General features: G+C 46.9%; 1 protein-coding gene across 6 annotated transcripts in view; it reads left to right on the top strand.

Moving 5' to 3' along the window:
- Positions 1 to 17,972, top strand: part of LOC135819373 (uncharacterized) — a 49,483-nt gene that overhangs the window by 27,037 nt on the left and 4,474 nt on the right. For all 6 annotated transcript variants that reach the window (XM_065332570.1, XM_065332571.1, XM_065332574.1 and 3 more), the window contains exons 18-24: positions 509 to 1,602; positions 5,626 to 5,688; positions 6,088 to 6,293; positions 7,007 to 7,043; positions 12,986 to 13,138; positions 15,981 to 16,045; positions 17,232 to 17,337. In XM_065332570.1, coding sequence (XP_065188642.1) covers positions 509 to 1,602; positions 5,626 to 5,688; positions 6,088 to 6,293; positions 7,007 to 7,043; positions 12,986 to 13,138; positions 15,981 to 16,045; positions 17,232 to 17,337 — 1,724 coding nt within the window. The remainder of the gene's footprint in view (positions 1 to 508; positions 1,603 to 5,625; positions 5,689 to 6,087; positions 6,294 to 7,006; positions 7,044 to 12,985; positions 13,139 to 15,980; positions 16,046 to 17,231; positions 17,338 to 17,972) is intronic.

Genomic DNA, 17,972 nt, shown 5'->3' with positions numbered 1-17,972 from the left:
CTAGTTGTGTTTCTTCGTCGTGTCAATAAACAGTCTTCTAAATGTAGTAATCGTCGTCCCTTGGAATAAGTGTGGAGATGGCACGGGACTGGGAGCAGGTGGAGAAAGGCCAGTTATTACAAAGCCCTTTTCAACATCCTGGCTTCTCATGTACATGCGCTAATATGCTATTGATTGTATTGAGTTTGGCAGAATAAAACCTGGTTGTGGTGTAGAACAGGTTAATGTGCGAAACAGTGACAAGTGGTACTAACTTCCTATTGAATTCTTTCCACCATCACAAACAGACATACACACAAAAAGCAAGGCATTAGGTTGTCCATGTACACATGAAATCATTTTTCTCTCTGTTTGTGCGCGCATGCATAAATGTGGGTGGATGTACATATTTATGTATTTTGGTATGTGTGTTGTGTACACACTTTATTGGGTATGTGTGCGCGTGTGCGTGTGTGTGTATGTGTGTGTGTGTGTGTGTGTGTGTTGTGTGCGTATGTTTCTGCTGTAGTTTTGCCGATGGTTGGTCGAGAATTCTGGCCAGAGAATCTTATGTTACCAGCAACACCATCAGCAGGCTCTTTCCTAGATGCTTCACCGTCAACAAGTCAGCTATTGTTTGATTCTGCAGGCCCGGACCAAATAGCCCCAGCCTACAATACTCGTAGTACGTTATCAGCATCCTGGAAAGGGGAAACTGTTGTTTCTTCTGGTCGGAATAGTCGATCATATAGCAGAACGCCAACACCATCAAACCAGGGCATGCTGGGACTTCAGAACTTGCGAGCAGCACTTGAGCGTGATGATGGTGTTACATATGATGTACCCGAGCAGCAAGAAGCAAAACAAACAACTGCTGCGATCGGAGAACGAGTGTATGACACACCAGACATTCATTTCGAAAACGACAACACATCCTTTGTGAAATTATCTACGGACAATGGCGTGGACATTGGTAGTGAGAAGGTCCAAGATGATCATGAGCACCAACACCGCAGCGATGGTGGTGGCCGTGGCGACAGCAGCGGCGATGGTGGTGGTAGTGGTGGTAGAGTTGTGGATGAACCCAGACGCAGGTGGCCACGTCTCAGTTTAAAGCGTAGCGGTAGCAAGCGTAGTACAAACTCCACAGCACACACATCGACTGGGGCTAGCGTTGACGTGACTGATGATGCGGCACAAGCTAAAGTTATGAAGGAAGTGTCCAAGACGGTGGGATCATTATCCTGGTTAATTCACTCAGCAGCGGGTCTGATTGGGCGGGCTAGGTCGTCAACGGCAACACCAGTACCATCAGCATCAAGACCAGTTAGTAGTAATAGTGCGGATACGTATGCTAAAAGCAAGGACGGCAGCAACACCACCTTCAACCGCCATCAGCATGCAGCAGCCATGGTGACAAGGAATAACACCATGACTAGCTCCACTCAGCATACATCACCTACTACTGGCAACAACAACGGAGTAAGGACAGCGTACGTTCCAGGTGCAGCAACACGACCGAGATCAGCTGGTGCTGACAGCTATGATGTGCCGTTCAATGCTATCAAACCATCATCACAGCCGGCCGCCTCATCAACACTACCTGTTACGTCAACTAGCAAGGTTAGTTGTCACTCACGGCCTGTAATATTCCAGCAAGAGTAGGGTAGGGAGAGAGAGAGAGAGAGAGAGAGAGAGAGAGAGAGAGAGAGAGAGAGAGAGAGAGAGAGAGAGAGAAAGAGAGAGAGACAGAGACAGACAGACAGACAGACAGACAGACAGACAGACAGACAGACAGACAGACAGACAGACAGACATAGAGAGAGAGAGAGAGAGAGAGAGAGAGAGAGAGAGAGAGAGAGAGAGAGAGAGAGAGAGAGAGAGAGAGAGAGAGAGAGAGAGAGAGAGAGAGAGAGAGAGAGAGAGAGAGAGAGAGAGAGAGAGAATGAGAGAGAATGAGAATGGGAATGGGAAAGAGAAAGAAAGAGTATGCATAAGAGAAAAGGGGATAGCAAAAAATGACTGCCACCACCAGGACCCAAACCCAGGAACCAAACCCAGGACCCAAACCCAGGATCCAAACCCAGGACCCAAACTCAGGACCCAAACCCAGGACCCCAACCCAGGATCCAAACCCAGGACCCAAACCCAGGACCCAAACCCAGGACCCAAACCCAGGACCCAAACCCAGGACCCAAACCCAGGACCCAAACTCAAGATCCAAACCCAGGATCCAAACCCAGGACCCAAACCTGGGACCCAACCCTGGGACCCAAACCCAGGACCCAAACCAAGGATCCAAACCAAGGATCCAAACCCAGGACCCAAACCCAGGGTCCAAACCCAGGACCCAAACCCAGGACCCAAACCCAGGGTCCAAACCCAGGACTCAAACCCAGGACTCAAACCCAGGACCCAAACCCAAGACTCAAACCCAGGATCCAAACCCAGGATCCAAACCCAGCAGGGTCCTCGTCGCTTTGGCCAGGGTGCTCTACCTCTAAGCCATGGTGTAGTTGTCATCCCCGCCACAACTGCTCAACATTTTCTTCAGACTTTGAAACTCACACTTTCTGTGAACCCCGGCACTCAGGCTGGTAGGTCGCAATCCTCACTGTACCTACACACTTCATGTACAAGCTAAGCTAGCATGCGGGGAGTGCCAATACGTAAAAAGTTCATAAGTTTGATAACGTGGCATGGAGACATGGAGATAGGACTAGAGAGAAAGCCCGCAGATGTGCCATCCAATATTGTTTCTACTATTCATCTCATACCGAGCTGATCCCACCAGTACTATACCCCAACCTCCCCCCCCCCCCCCCCCCACACACACACCCTATTTAGCAAAGAATACAACATACACGCACGTCCCTGTATTAATATTGGAGTGGTTGGGACTTCATATGTGAATGGATGTTGATATCAGCACAATAAATAAGGCAAGGTGCGCATTCAATACACACAGCATTGGCACGACAACGGTTGGATGTTGATATATTTGTTATGATTATAAACGTTCCGTAAAACTCTCAGACTCCATTGCAGCGTAGTTTTCACATCGGAAAATATCTCCATTGCACACCGTACATAACAGGCTCTCAGCTGCATCGAATAGATTTCCTAATGCCGATATTTCGCCCATTGGGCATCATCAGGGCATCCACGCAAAAGAAGAGGCAAGCGCCAACATAATATACTCAGCAGAGGGAAAATACTAGAGACATTCACACCTACAAAAAAACCAAAAAGTGTAGAATTAACATCCTAAAATTCACGTATTAAGTCCACACATTTGGTAACGCTATACATGTAGATATTCAAGAAGTATTAGATTTACTTGTAATGTAAATTTTATACAGAGGGTGCTAAACCACACGTAAGAGAGCCATAGAACAGTGAATGTATAGTGATAGCGTAAAGTGTAAGTGTAAGTGGACAAGTCCGGTGGTAGTTCAGAAGATTTCAGGTGATAGGTCGCAGTGCTGAGTGGTAATCCAGTAACTTTGCCGTGATTCAGTCAATTAGGCGCCATCCGTGATCGCAGTTAACTGCTGCCTTGCGATTCCTGATCTCGATGGCCTCCAGCAATTTCCTCGATGGTATCGAAGCCTCCCTGCCAAGAATCTTTGCCTGGTGGAAGGGCAGGAAGTTGGGCGACTTGGAAGATTCTTGATGCTTAGTGCGGTAGTGGAATCCCCAGGGAGCCTTCGCTACCATCGCCCTTGCCTCTCGGTAGTGCTCAGCGAAACGATCCCTCACCGGCCGCTCGGTCTCACCAACGTACAGTTCCTCACACAACGTACAGTTCCTCACACAACGTACAGTTCCTCACACAACGTACAGTTCCTCACACAACGTGCAAGACATACATATACAATAAACAACATCTTTGACTAAACACTGACTGTCTCATACTACACACTGACTGTCTCATACTACACATTGACTGTCTCATACTACACATTGACTGTCTCATACTACACATTGACTGTCTCATACTACACATTGACTGTCTCATACTACACACTGACTGTCTCATACTACACATTGACTGTCTCATACTACACATTGACTGTCTCATACTACACATTGACTGTCTCATACTACACATTGACTGTCTCATACTAAACACTGACTGTCTCATACTACACATTGACTGTCTCATACTACACATTGACTGTCTCATACTAAACACTGACTGTCTCATACTACACATTGACTGTCGCATACTACACATTGACTGTCGCATACTACACATTGAATTGACTGTCGCATACTCGCATCACATGCACATCACATGCACATCACATTGACTGTCGCATACTCGCATCACATGCACGACACTCCATTGGCCGCCCCCTCCCTCTCTTCTGCTGGGCTCGCTGCTTCTCCCGGGGGCACACACGCATTCCACTAGACGAGCGAACCAACATATTCTTCAAAGATGGACCAGACAAGAAGACAACACGAACACGTGGACTGAACCTACGAACACGTCGTGAGACACGAGCGGCAAGTGAGTCGCTCAAGAATGGCAGTTTGATGACGGACTGAGATTGCTTGCTGTAGCGGCGCCCATGGCCATGCCGTTGTTGTGGGTGAGATAGTCGCCTTTCCTGCTTCTGCTGTTTCTTCTTGGCCGCTCGCTTTGCGGCACTGACTTCGGTTTGGGGTAGTTGTTCTTCATCAGCAACTCCTCGATAGTGGCCATGCTTCTGTTTTCCGCCTCTGGTGTGGACGAATTTCGGATGGCCCGGGAAAACTGGTTGGTGGCAACGGCTTTCTTACACGACAATGGCAAGCAAGAGTCGTGCGATAGATAGACGCCGCTATGGGAAGGCTTGACGTAGAGTTCCGTCTCAATCCTGCCGCCCTGTAATGACAGCATCAGGTCCAGGAAATTCACCGATTGCTTTGCCTTAACTGTATGTTCCATTGTGAATTTGATCTTGTCGTGCTGTGCGTTGAAGTGATCGAGTAGTGCGTTGAGGCGGCTCCAGCCATATCTCCACAGCAGTAGGCAGTCGTCGATGTATCTCTTGTATAGATCAGGCTTTGGAGAGCCTTTTGTTCTAGGGCGGCCATGAAAAGATGGCCAATGGAGGCGCCAGATGGTTCCCCATGGCTATGCCATGCTGTTGGCGATACTGCTTGTTGTTGAATTCGAAGTAGTTGTTTTCGAGAACGTACTCTAGCATGAGCTGGACCTCCGATACCCTCGGGCCAAGCATGTCGATTTCATCCTTGTGCTGCTCTAGTTTGGCAACAGCGGCTAAGATGCTCTCTTCTACGGGTATATTCGAGTAGAGGCCCACTACATCAAACGAGGCAACGATGTAATCGTCGCGCACGTCGCCCGGCAGCTGCTGCTTGCTCTTGATTTCGTCAAGGCAGGTCTCTGTGCTATCCAGATGTGTCGGAACGAACTCCAGGAGCTGATTTAGGATTATAAACTTATGGAGAAAATGCCAATTGGTACAGTGAATGCAACTATCTCTCTTTCTATCTATTGATATATGTCTGTCTGTCTGTCTGTCTGTCTGCCTGCCTGCCTGCCTGCCTGCCTGTCTGTCTGTCTGTCTGTCTGTCCGTCTCTCCTCCTGCTCTCTCCCTATCTCTGTCTACTTTGTTCATCCAAAACAGAAATCATTTGGAATGAAATCCCCTGCTCACTACTATAACAAGCTCAAGTTTCAAATGGATCCGGTTAGTATTGTTTGTCTATCATGTCCCACTTCAAATGGATCCGGTTAGTATTGTTTGTCTGCCATGTCCCACTTCAAATGGATCCGGTTAGTATTGTTTGTCTGCCATTTCCCACTTCAAATGGATCCGGTTAGTAGTGTTTGTCTGCCATTTCCCACTTCAAATGGATCCGATTAGTAGTGTTTGTCTGCCATTTCCCACTGTCACTGTGTTCCTAAGCGTTATATCGACCGGTATGGTGCCTGGTAACTTATATGTAGTAACTTTCAGATTGGTGCATTCTTTCAAGCATGTAATCTACTTACATATACATACACAGGTGCATGGACGTATAGATGGAATGACTGGCTGTTCAGACAGATGTGCACCCCGGCCCGGGTATGTGTCGTCTCTGTACAGGATTCAGCAGCAGCACTAGCATCATCCAGAGCGGCACAGGTTGCAGAGAAGGATGATAGTGCGGCAGTATACACTGAACCACTTCAACAACAGCAGTACCAAGAACCACCATCAAATGAAGCTGCTATCTATCAGACACTAAGCAATCAACGCTATCGCCATATTCACCCTGATCATATACGTATGAAACAGGAGATTGGATCCGGGTAAGTTGACTGCGTGATCCATGCTTGTGATCCATACTACGTTTTATGCTGACCTTTCATACAAACTTCCAGTCAACTTGCCCATCATGCTGGCGATTTATATTGGGCATATAAACCTCGTACCTCATACAAACCCCATATAGACCACCACCATACAAACTCCTTTTTAGAAACAGGAAGAAGTTGACTGTCAGTTTGTATGAAGGTCAGCATATGTATAATGAGTACATCCCACTAGTACGCTTGTACGTGAAATATAAACCGACATACAAACCTCGGCTTCGCCTCGGTTTGCATGTCGGTTTATATTTCACGTACAAGCGTACTGTTGGGTTGTATTCTATACATAGTGATTCATGCCAGTGATCCATACTTAGCGATCCATGCCAGTGATCCATGTCAGTGATCCATGCCAGTGATCCATGTCAGTGATCCATGTCAGTGATCCATGTCAGTGATCCATGTCAGTGATCCATGCCAGTGATCAATGCCAGTGATCAATGCCAGTGATCTATACCAGTGATCCATGTCAGTGATCCATGCCAGTGATCCATGCCAGTGCATCTTGGTAGTAATGTGATGTAGGTGGTTTGTTGCTCAAGTTTCAGGTTTCATAGATTTGCGTAGACACCTGCTGATATGCATACAGTCATTATGATTGTGTGTGTCTATATGTATGGGTGCATGTGTGTATGTGTGTGTGTGACTTGTAGGAGGTTTGGACTAGTCTATCGTGGCCTGTGGATTGATGTAAGTCACTGTGAATCAATGTGAAACATGTACTCAGTAGCAGCACTCCACTCCATAGCATGATACATGTGTCTTACAGTCTATGCAGTCTTTGTTTCTAATGACTCTTTTACACACATGCCAAAGTCTACGTGCCTACGGACACGCAAGACAACAACAGACTTTGAGGACAACCAGTTTTCAAAACTGTCTTGTTGATAGAAATTTAGAAAACACCAACCGAAAACAGACCCAGCTCGGAAGCCGAACTTCCAGGCCAGAGGAGCATGTACAGTGAGATGACCACACTGCTCGTACAACAAAACACGGGATGCGGGTGTTGTGCCATCGCACGTGTAAGAGCGAGAAAAGAACCGTTTAGCAAGTGTCGCACCCAGCAGAAACTACAGTACAGTGTATTGCAATGCTAAGAAGTGAATCATGCCATCACAGTAGTATAATGCATTTCAGAGAGTGCAACATTCATTCTAAACAGTATTACTATCTACTATCTACTTTCTACCGTATTTCCCCGATTATAAGTCGCACTCGATTATAAAGCTGTGTTCACAACTGGCGCGTGTACGCGGTACGCTTGCGGTTCATGCGTGCCCAAACGCGCGCTCAGGCTTTCACAAAAAAACAGCAATCCCAGTCGTATTTAGCGCGTGCGACACCTTCGAGTACTAATTTTTTGACCCCGCCAGTCAAGGTGACTGGCATGTACGCTGGTACGCGCCTGATACGCGCTGAAAATTCCAACATGTTGGAAGTTCCATTTCGGCGCGTTTCCGTACGCATGACGCCCCAAAAGCCAGCAAAAAAACGCACAAACGCGTGGTTTCACGCGTACACGCGCCAGTTGTGAACACAGCTTTAGTTGCACTCGATTATAAGTCGCACTCGATTATAAGTCGCACTCGGTTATAAGTCGCACTCGATTATAAGTCGCACTCGGTTATAAGTCGCACTCGGTTAAAAGTCGCACTCGATTATAAGTCGCACTCGATTATAAGTCGCACTCGATTATAAGTCGCACTCGATTATAAGTCGCACTCGATTATAAGTTGCATTCGATTATAAAACGCACTCGATTATAAGTCGCACTCGATTATAAGTCGCACTCGATTATAAGTAGGGGTGAAAGTTGGCACTGAGAACCCGAGTTCGAGTACTCTGATTTTCTCCGATCGAATATTCGAGTATTCGAGTATTCTTGATATCCTAAAAATCGCACACCAACGGCCTTAAAAATCACATGATACAAGCCTGATCGAACCGATTGGCAGTCCTTTTCTCGGGTGTATTGGTTGGTGGGTCATTTGGGCTCTCTCTACTCGTGTACAAGTGTTCACCACACAGTCTACACATCAATATCTGCTGACTGCTGCTCTGAAATGCAGACTTCTCTGGCAAATGCATGTACCATGTATGAGCGAGTACTCTGATTTATTCCGAGTACGATTATATTTGAAAAATCCAAACGAGTATTCGAATATTCGGTATAATTGTTTCACCCCTAATTATAAGTCACACTCGATTATAAGTCACACTCGATTATAAGTCACACTCGATTATAAGTCACACTCGGTTATAAGTCGCACTCGATTACGATTGACAAAAAATTGCTCGCGTGAGTGAGGTTATTTTCATTGTGCGTATGCAGTGTGGCTGTGATGAAAAGCAGAAAAATTGTTCCCGGTTTATAATCTGAGGACTGTTCCCTCAATGTGACGGGCCCCTTATAAGTCGCACTCGATTATAAGTCGCACTCGATTATAAGTCGCACTCAATTATAAGTCGCACTCGATTATTAGTCGCACTCGATTATAAGTCGCACTCGGTTATAAGTCACACTCGGTTATAAGTCGCACTCAGTTGTAAGTCGCACTCGATTATAAGTCGCACTCGATTATAAGTCGCACTCGATTATAAGTCGCACTCGATAATAAGTCACACTCGATTATAAGTCGCACTCGATTAAAAGTCGCACTCGGTTAGAAGTCGCACTCGGTTAGAATTTGCACTCGGTTAGAAGTCGCACTCGATTATAAGTCGCACTCGATTATAAGTCGCACTCGATTATACAAGTCGCACTCGATTATAAGTCGCCCTCAATTATAAGTCGCACTCGATTAGAAGTCGCACTCGATTAGAAGTCGCACTCGGTTATAAGTCGCACTCGGTTATAAGTCGCACTCGGTTATAAGTCGCACTCGATAATAAGTCGCACTCGATAATAAGTCGCACTCGATAATAAGTCGCACTCGATTATAAGTCGCACTCGATTATAAGTCGCACTCGGTTATAAGTCGCACTCGATTATAAGTCGCACTCGGTTATAAGTCGCACTCGGTTATAAGTCGCACTCGGTTATAAGTCGCACTCGGTTATAAGTCGCACTCGGTTATAAGTCGCACTCGATTATAAGTCGCACTCGATTATAAGCCGCATTCGATTATAAGTCGCACTCGGTTATAAGTCGCACTCGGTTATAAGTCGCACTCGGTTATAAGTCGCACTCGGTTATAAGTCGCACTCGATTATAAGCCGCACTCGGTTATAAGCCGCACTCGGTTATAAGTCGCACTCGGTTATAAGTCGCACTCGGTTATAAGTCGCACTCGGTTATAAGTCGCACTCGGTTATAAGTCGCACTCGGTTATAAGTCGCACTCGGTTATAAGTCGCACTCGATTATAAGTCGCACTCGATTATAAGTCACACTCGATTATAAGCCGCACTCGGTTATAAGTCGCACTCGGTTATAAGTAGCACTCGATTATAAGTCGCACTCGATTATAAGTCACACTCGATTATAAGTCACACTCGGTTATAAGTCGCACTCGATTATAAGTCACACTCGGTTATAAGTCACACTCGGTTATAATATAAGTCGCACTCGATTACGATTGACAAAAAATTGCTCGCGTGAGTGAGGTTATTTTACTTGGGCGTATGCAGTGTGGCCGTGATGAAAAGCAGAAAAATTGTTCCCAGTTTATAATCTGAGGACTGTTCCCTCAATGTGACCGGCCCCTTATAAGTCGCACTCGATTATAAGTCGCACTCGATTATAAGTCGCACTCAATTATAAGTCGCACTCGATTATTAGTTGCACTCGATTATAAGTCGCACTCGATTATAAGTCACACTCGGTTATAAGTCGCACTCAGTTGTAAGTCGCACTCGATTATAAGTCGCACCCGATTATAAGTCGCACTCGATTATAAGTCACACTCGATTATAAGTCGCACTCGATTATAAGTCGCACTCGGTTAGAAGTCGCACTCGGTTAGAAGTCGCACTCGGTTAGAAGTCGCACTCGGTTAGAAGTCGCACTCGATTATAAGTCGCACTCGATTATAAGTCGCACTCGATTATAAGTCGCCCTCGATTATAAATCGCCCTCGATTAGAATTCGCACTCGATTAGAAGTCGCACTCGGTTATAAGTCGCACTCGGTTATAAGTCGCACTCGATAATAAGTCGCACTCGATAATAAGTCGCACTCGATAATAAGTCGCACTCGATAATAAGTCGCACTCGATAATAAGTCGCACTCGATTATAAGTCGCACTCGGTTATAAGTCGCACTCGGTTATAAGTCGCACTCGATTATAAGTCGCACTCGGTTATAAGTCGCACTCGATTATAAGTCGCACTCGGTTATAAGTCGCACTCGGTTATAAGTCGCACTCGGTTATAAGTCGCACTCGGTTATAAGTCGCACTCGGTTATAAGTCGCACTCGATTATAAGTCGCACTCGATTATAAGCCGCATTCGATTATAAGTCGCACTCGGTTATAAGTCGCACTCGGTTATAAGTCGCACTCGGTTATACCGTACTGGCAATATATGTTGCCGCGTAACGCGTATCGCAGGGGGGTGCGGCGTAACGCGCGACCCGGCTAGTGCGACAAATTTTCGTTGAGTTCGTAACGCGCGTCCGGCGGGGTGCGGCGATCTTTTCATTGCAGTTTGCTCTGCACAAGAAAAAATGATGCGGCATAAGCAAAAAAAGGACTGCGGCAATATAGAAACCTGTGTAACGGCTCCTGTGCGACTTTGCATGTAACGCCCTGCGTGCGGCAAACATGTGCCAATGTAACGCTTCATGACCTCACTGCGGCAACATATATTGCCAGTACGGTAAGTCGCACTCGATTATAAGTCGCACTCGATTATAAGCCGCACTCGGTTATAAGTCGCACTCGGTTATAAGTCGCACTCGGTTATAAGTCGCACTCGGTTATAAGTCGCACTCGGTTATAAGTCGCACTCGGTTATAAGTCGCACTCGGTTATAAGTCACACTCGATTATATGTCGCACTCGATTATAAGTCGCACTCGGTTATAAGTCGCACTCGATTATAAGTCGCACTCGATTATAAGTCGCACTCGATTATAAGTCGCACTCGATTATAAGTCGCACTCGATTATAAGTCACATTCGGTTATAAGTCGCACTCGGTTGTAAGTCGCACTCGATTATAAGTCACACCCGATTATAAGTCGCACTCGATTATAAGTCGCACTCGATTATAAGTCACACTCGATTATAAGTCGCACTCGGTTATAAGTCGCACTCGATTATAAGTCGCACTCGATTATAAGTCGCACTCGATTATAAGTCGCACTCGATTATAAGTCACATTCGGTTATAAGTCGCACTCGGTTGTAAGTCGCACTCGATTATAAGTCACACCCGATTATAAGTCGCACTCGATTATAAGTCGCACTCGATTATAAGTCACACCCGATTATAAGTCGCACTCGGTTATAAGTCGCACTCGATTATAAGTCGCACTCGATTATAAGTCACATTCGGTTATAAGTCGCACTCGGTTGTAAGTCGCACTCGATTATAAGTCACACCCGATTATAAGTCGCACTCGATTATAAGTCGCACTCGATTATAAGTCACACCCGATTATAAGTCGCACTCGGTTATAAGTCGCACTCGATTATAAGTCGCACTCGATTATAAGTCACACTCAGTTATAAGTCGCACTCGATTATAAGTCACACTCGGTTATAAGTCACACTCGGTTATAATATAAGTCGCACTCGATTACGATTGACAAAAAATTGCTCGCGTGAGTGAGGTTATTTTACTTGTGCGTATGCAGTGTGGCCGTGATGAAAAGCAGAAAAAATTGTTCCCAGTTTATAATCTGAGGACTGTTCCCTCAATGTGACCGGCCCCTTATAAGTCGCACTCGATTATAGGTCGCACTCGATTATAAGTCGCACTCAATTATAAGTCGCACTCGATTATTAGTTGCACTCGATTATAAGTCGCACTCGATTATAAGTCGCACTCGGTTATAAGTCGCACTCGATTATAAGTCGCACTCGATTATAAGTCGCACTCGGTTATAAGTCGCACTCGGTTATAAGTCGCACTCGGTTATAAGTCGCACTCGGTTATAAGTCGCACTCGATTATAAGTCGCACTCGATTATAAGTCGCATTCGGTTATAAGTCGCACTCGGTTATAAGTCGCACTCGATTATAAGTCGCACTCGATTATAAGTCGCACTCGGTTATATGTCACACTCGGTTATAAGTCGCACCCCCATTTTCATGTTTGAGCAATATTGATTTGATATATGGACTTCAGTAGTAATATAAGTCACACTCGATTGTAAGTCGCACCTCCTTTTTTACCCTTGGATTTTAGTGTAAAAAGGTGTAAGACTTATATTCAGGAAAATACGGTACTCTGTTGCTCTGTTACTCTGTACTGTCTTGCCCTGTATTGTCTCACTTAGTCTTGCATGGTGATCAATTAACAGCACTCTTAGTCCGGACATGGTGTATCAAATCCATTATGATATTGCACTGGGCTGTGTATCAAATCCATTATGATATTGCACTGGGCTGTGTATCAAATGCATTGTGGCTGCAGTGCTTAGCCATACACACATGTTTTCTTCTTGTTTTTCTCTCTCTGCTCAGGGTGACTGTAGAACTGATGTTGCTGTCAAGACGTTACGTAGTGATGTGGAGAAAAGAGACCGAGTTCTGTTCCTACAGGAGGCAGCCATTACTGGCCAGTTCCAACACAAGAACATTGTGCAACTACATGGTGTAGTCACCCATCAACGAACGGTATGGCCATCTCAACTACGGTTGAATCAGTCCGGGGAGAGGATGTGATGTTGTACTGCAGTATGTATGTGTATGGTCATGTACACAGCTGTTCTTACGTATTTCCAAATTGCCTATACAAGTAACAGGGGCGTCACAGGGTGGCTGGGAGTGGTACGACCGGGGTCCGGGAGTGTCCCCCGGAGAAAAAATAAGGATTTTCCTGCTAACAGGCAGGCCACGTTTTAGCACTCTACAGCCGCAAAGGAGGGCTCCCCTAGCACTTATTCGACAACCCCACTCCAGCTCCAAAAACATACTTCTCATGGATTTTTGTTATTTTCTGTACATCGTAGGTAGCCAAGCAAGGCAAATGGAACCCATTCAATGATTCAGGGCCATCATGGCCATTGCCCTCGAAAAAATCGCAAAATCCGAAGTACAAGCGTGCTGCGCGTTCTAGCGCCAGCGGCTATGCAAAAACGTACATGTATGTCGTGTCCTGCAAAAGTCTGCCGCGTCGCGTACACTATGTACACGTCCGGCCTGGACAGTCGCGAAGTAATTATTTTAGTTGTTTTTAGAGAGAGAAGAAGATCCTTTGTTTTTGTTCAGTGGGATTGAAAGATCTGCCAGTGGACCGGAGAGCTACAACAATGGAAGCAGAAGAAAGCGCTTGCGGAATCTTCTCTGTCTTCGTGGCAACAGGACTTTAGTTTGCGAGAGACTTTCGTCCTGTCGTCGCGGACGAAATTCTTGTTGCTGCTACCAGAAAACGCGGGGAACGAAACGATCGTAAATCGTTATAATATAGGTGAAGCGGGTCGTGTCGGTGAACAGCTGCAGAATATTCTGCCGCCGTGGAGCAGCAGTCCAAACACTTTTCAACTTCGGAGAATGAAGCGCTTCCCTTTTCCGTTGACAAGCGCTGCGTTCGCGGGTGTAATGCATTTTCGAATCCGCTTGCAGTAGATCGTCAGGAGCCAGAGGTACTGAGGTAGGTGTCGTTGCGGAAAGAATATAATTATTATGTTTTAGCTGACAAGTGACATAAATGTAGTGTCTCTTGACGTACGTGCTGATCGCCATTGTAACATGGTAGATCTTGGAAATTTTTAGTTCTGGACCCAGTGATTGCCGCCAGCTCAGCTCTGTTTCCGTCCAGTTTGCAGTGAATGCGTCCGTGAGGAATCCATCGTCTGGTTGTCTCTAACCGTGACTCCAACCGCCTATCGTAATGGAAAGCCGCCTGGAGTCTTGGGCTAGGCATCAAGTCTGTATGCTCCTTGCAATGAAAGTAACAGTTGCGATGTTTTGTACAAGTCCGAAGAACCTTGAAATTTTTTATTGCTTTTTCGGATGAATTGGGTGGACCATCCTGGACGAAAAGTGGTACGAAGTGGTCGTACCGTGTGTGACGCCTCTGAGTAATGGCAACTCACTAATAATGTACTACAGTTGTGGCAAGTGAAATCCGACACTTGCCATAGGGGACAGCGCCTCAAATGGACATCAATGATGTAATGCACTGCACCTAATTTGTACTATAGAGACGTATGCATCCCAAACAGGTCGAAAGGTCACAGCGTTGATACACACAGTTCACAGACATGGTGCACATAAGGAGTATTGGTATCCAATTCCCATTCATTTTTGCTAGCACCTTTTGAACCTTGACAGTGATGAGTACGAATTCTGTCATCAGACAGATAAAGTTGTATGCAACACATGTACTGTACGTATGCAGGGCTGCAGAGGCTGCAGGATGCACGGGGCAGTCCCTTATGCCAAGTGTCGGATTTCACTTGCCACAACTGTACTTCTTTTTTTCCAAATTATACCATACATCCAGTGAATGTTCAGTAGAGAGCACTAGGAATGCTAGCAGTATCATTCCAATGTTCTGCCCCTCGCCCCTATTCCGCCCCCATGTTCTCCCCTCCCCATGTTCTGCCCCCCCCCCCCCCTGTGCTGCCCCCATGTTCTCCCCTCCCCCATGTTCGCCCCCCCCCCCATGTTCGCCCCCCCCCCATGTTCTGCCCCAATATTCTGCTGCTGTTGGTTGTTGCTGTTAATTGGCAGTGCTGTTGCTGCTAGTGTTGCTATTCAGTGGTGCTGCTCCTGCTCCTGCTCCTGCTCCTGCTGCTGGTGATGGTGATGGTGATGGTGATGGTGGTGGAGGTGGCGATGGTGGTGGAGGTGGCGATGGTGGTAGTGGTGGTGGTGGTGATGGTGATGGTGGTGGAGGTGGTGATGGTGGTGGTGATGGTGATGGTGGTGGTGATGGTGGTGGTGATGGTGGTGATGGTGGTGGTGATGGTGATGGTGGTGGTGGTGGTGATGGTGGTGGTGATGGTGGTGGTGATGGTGGTGGTGGTGATGGTGGTGGTGATGGTGATGGTGATGGTGATGGTGATGGTGGTGGTGGTGGTGGTGGTGGTGGTGATGGTGGTGATGGTGGTGGTGATGGTGATGGTGGTGGTGATGGTGATGGTGGTGGTGATGGTAGTGGTGTGATTTTGACCAGGATTTCATGAATGTCCTAGTATCTAGGATATCATTGAAATCCAGTATTGCTGTGTTGTTATTTATGCTGCTGCAATCTACACTTGTGTTTGTGTTTTTGTGTTTGTGCAACCATCTGTGTGTTTATCTGTGCAACTGTATGACTATCTATGTGTATGTAACCATCTGTGTGTTTATCCGTGCAACTGTATGACTATCTATGTGTATGGGTGTACCTGTGTCAACATCTGTGCGTGTGTCTGTGTGTGTCTGTGTGTGTGTATGTGTATATATGTATGTGTGTGTATATGTGTGTGTTGGTGTGTGTTGGTGTGTGTATGTGTGTGTATGTGTTCAGATCTTACTTGTATTTGAGTTAATGACTGGAAACTTACGACTTTATCTGAACAAGATAGCTCCAAGGTTAGTTTGTGTTTGTGTTGCCTATTATTCTGTCCAGATCTACAGATTAGTAATGGGTTTGCTCCCACACTGGAGCTCGCGCTATTCCGCCGACGACGGAATAGCGAAATAGCGCGAGCTCCAGTGTGGGAGCAAACCCATTACTAAACAAAATCATCGCCGAAGTCGCAACCTCTATTTCGTAGATCTACAGATCTAGATTTAATACTGGCCCTAAAGCTGTGTGGGTGTGCGTGTGTGTGTGTGTGTGCGTGTGTGTGTGTGTGTGTGTGTGTGTGTGTGTGTGTGTGTGTGTGTGTGTGTGTGTGTGTGTGTAATGCGTATGTGGGGCGATCAGGAGACCATCACCTGTAAGCTTCGGCATCGTCGGCTAGAGTGGCTAGGTCACCTGGCGCGCATGGATGACACCCGCATGCCAATGTGCCTTCTGTTTGGCCAGCTCCCACCTGTCAGACCTGCCCATGGACCAAGGAAACGGTGGAAGGACTGCGTGTCGGTCGATCTTCGCCATATCCTAATTGTGAACTGGTACCAGACCGCTAACACATCTCGCATGGAATGGCGATGTAGATACCAAGACCAGGATAAGGAACTGGCCGCAGCAGCCCCCGTTGAGTGCCCCATCTGTGGAAAAGTCTGCTCTAGACCAAGCGATCTTAAGCACCACAAGTGCACAGTGGAGCGTCGCAAGCTAGTCCAACAGCAGCATGGTGCATGTCAATGCACACATTGTGGGAAATGATACCGTAGCAGGGGTGGACTCGCTGTGCACAGGTGTCAGCCTACCTCAATCGCTAGCCAGCCCGCTTCCGCTCCTTGTAGACCTCGCCAGAACCGCCCAACAACGGATGAACGTGCCAAGTTTCCACTACTGTGTCAGCACTGCTCTCGAAGATTTCGGCAGTCCAGGGAACTGACCCGGCACCGGCGTGTTTGCTCCTCTCCCTCCTCCCGCAATGGGACCACGTTACTTTTACGGCAGTGGGTCAACAGGATAGGACAGGTGTGTGTGTGTGTGTGTGTGTGTGTGTGTGTGTGTGTGTGTGTGTGTGTGTGTGTGTGTGTGTGTGTGTGTGTGTGTGCGTGTGTGTGTGCGTGTGTGTGTGTGTGTAATACTGTGCTTTTTGTGTGAGACTGTCACGGTTGTTGTTATTGCTGTTGTTGTGCAATACTGTTTGCTATGCAGTGAGGGTAGAGAAGCACCAAGTGAACTTCAGCGTCGCTTGAGACGTATGTGTGCTGATGTAGCTAGTGGCATGGCATACCTCACAGAGCGTGGCTTTGTACATAGGGTGAGTGTGATCATCTCCACACAACTATTTCTATTTCCATACACTTCCATATAATAATTATTATGTTGGGTTTTATGCTGGATAGTGTGGTGTTACTGCTGCTGTAGTGTTACTGCTGCTGTAGTGCTACTGCTGCTGGTTGCAACAATGATGATGTTGATTGGCATACTATAGTGCTGCTGGTGCTGCTGCTGGTGCTGGTGTGTGGGGAGGGGGGGGGGGGGGGGGGAGGGTTGGCAGTGTTGTTCGAGTTACTACTGGGTTGATGGCAATGGAGGGGGGGGGGGGGGGTCAGTGCTGGTTCAGTTACTGCTGGGGTGGTAGCGATGGGGGGGGGGGGGGGAGCAGTGCTGTTTGAGTTACTGCTGGGATGGTAGCGATTGGGAGGAGGGGGGGGGGGGGGGGGGGGGGGGCACAGGTGTTTGCAGTGCATGAGCTCTGGCCAGTCGTCCCCATACACAAAAATGCGTACGCATTTGGATTTTCCTTACATTTCCTCGTGTTTTGGACGAAACTGAACAGTACGATGCTGTCGAATTGGGCCTGAATTTGCCCTGAACCAGCAGCTATCGAAGTAAAATTAGTTGTGTTTTGAAGACCAGACGGGAGCACTGCGTCCACGTCTTCTTTCCTGC

Source organism: Sycon ciliatum, chromosome 6 (genome assembly GCF_964019385.1).
Source record: "Sycon ciliatum chromosome 6, ocSycCili1.1, whole genome shotgun sequence".
Taxonomy (NCBI): domain Eukaryota; kingdom Metazoa; phylum Porifera; class Calcarea; order Leucosolenida; family Sycettidae; genus Sycon; species Sycon ciliatum.
Note: the sequence above shows the minus strand (reverse complement) of the source record. Positions and strands in the feature narration are given on the sequence as shown.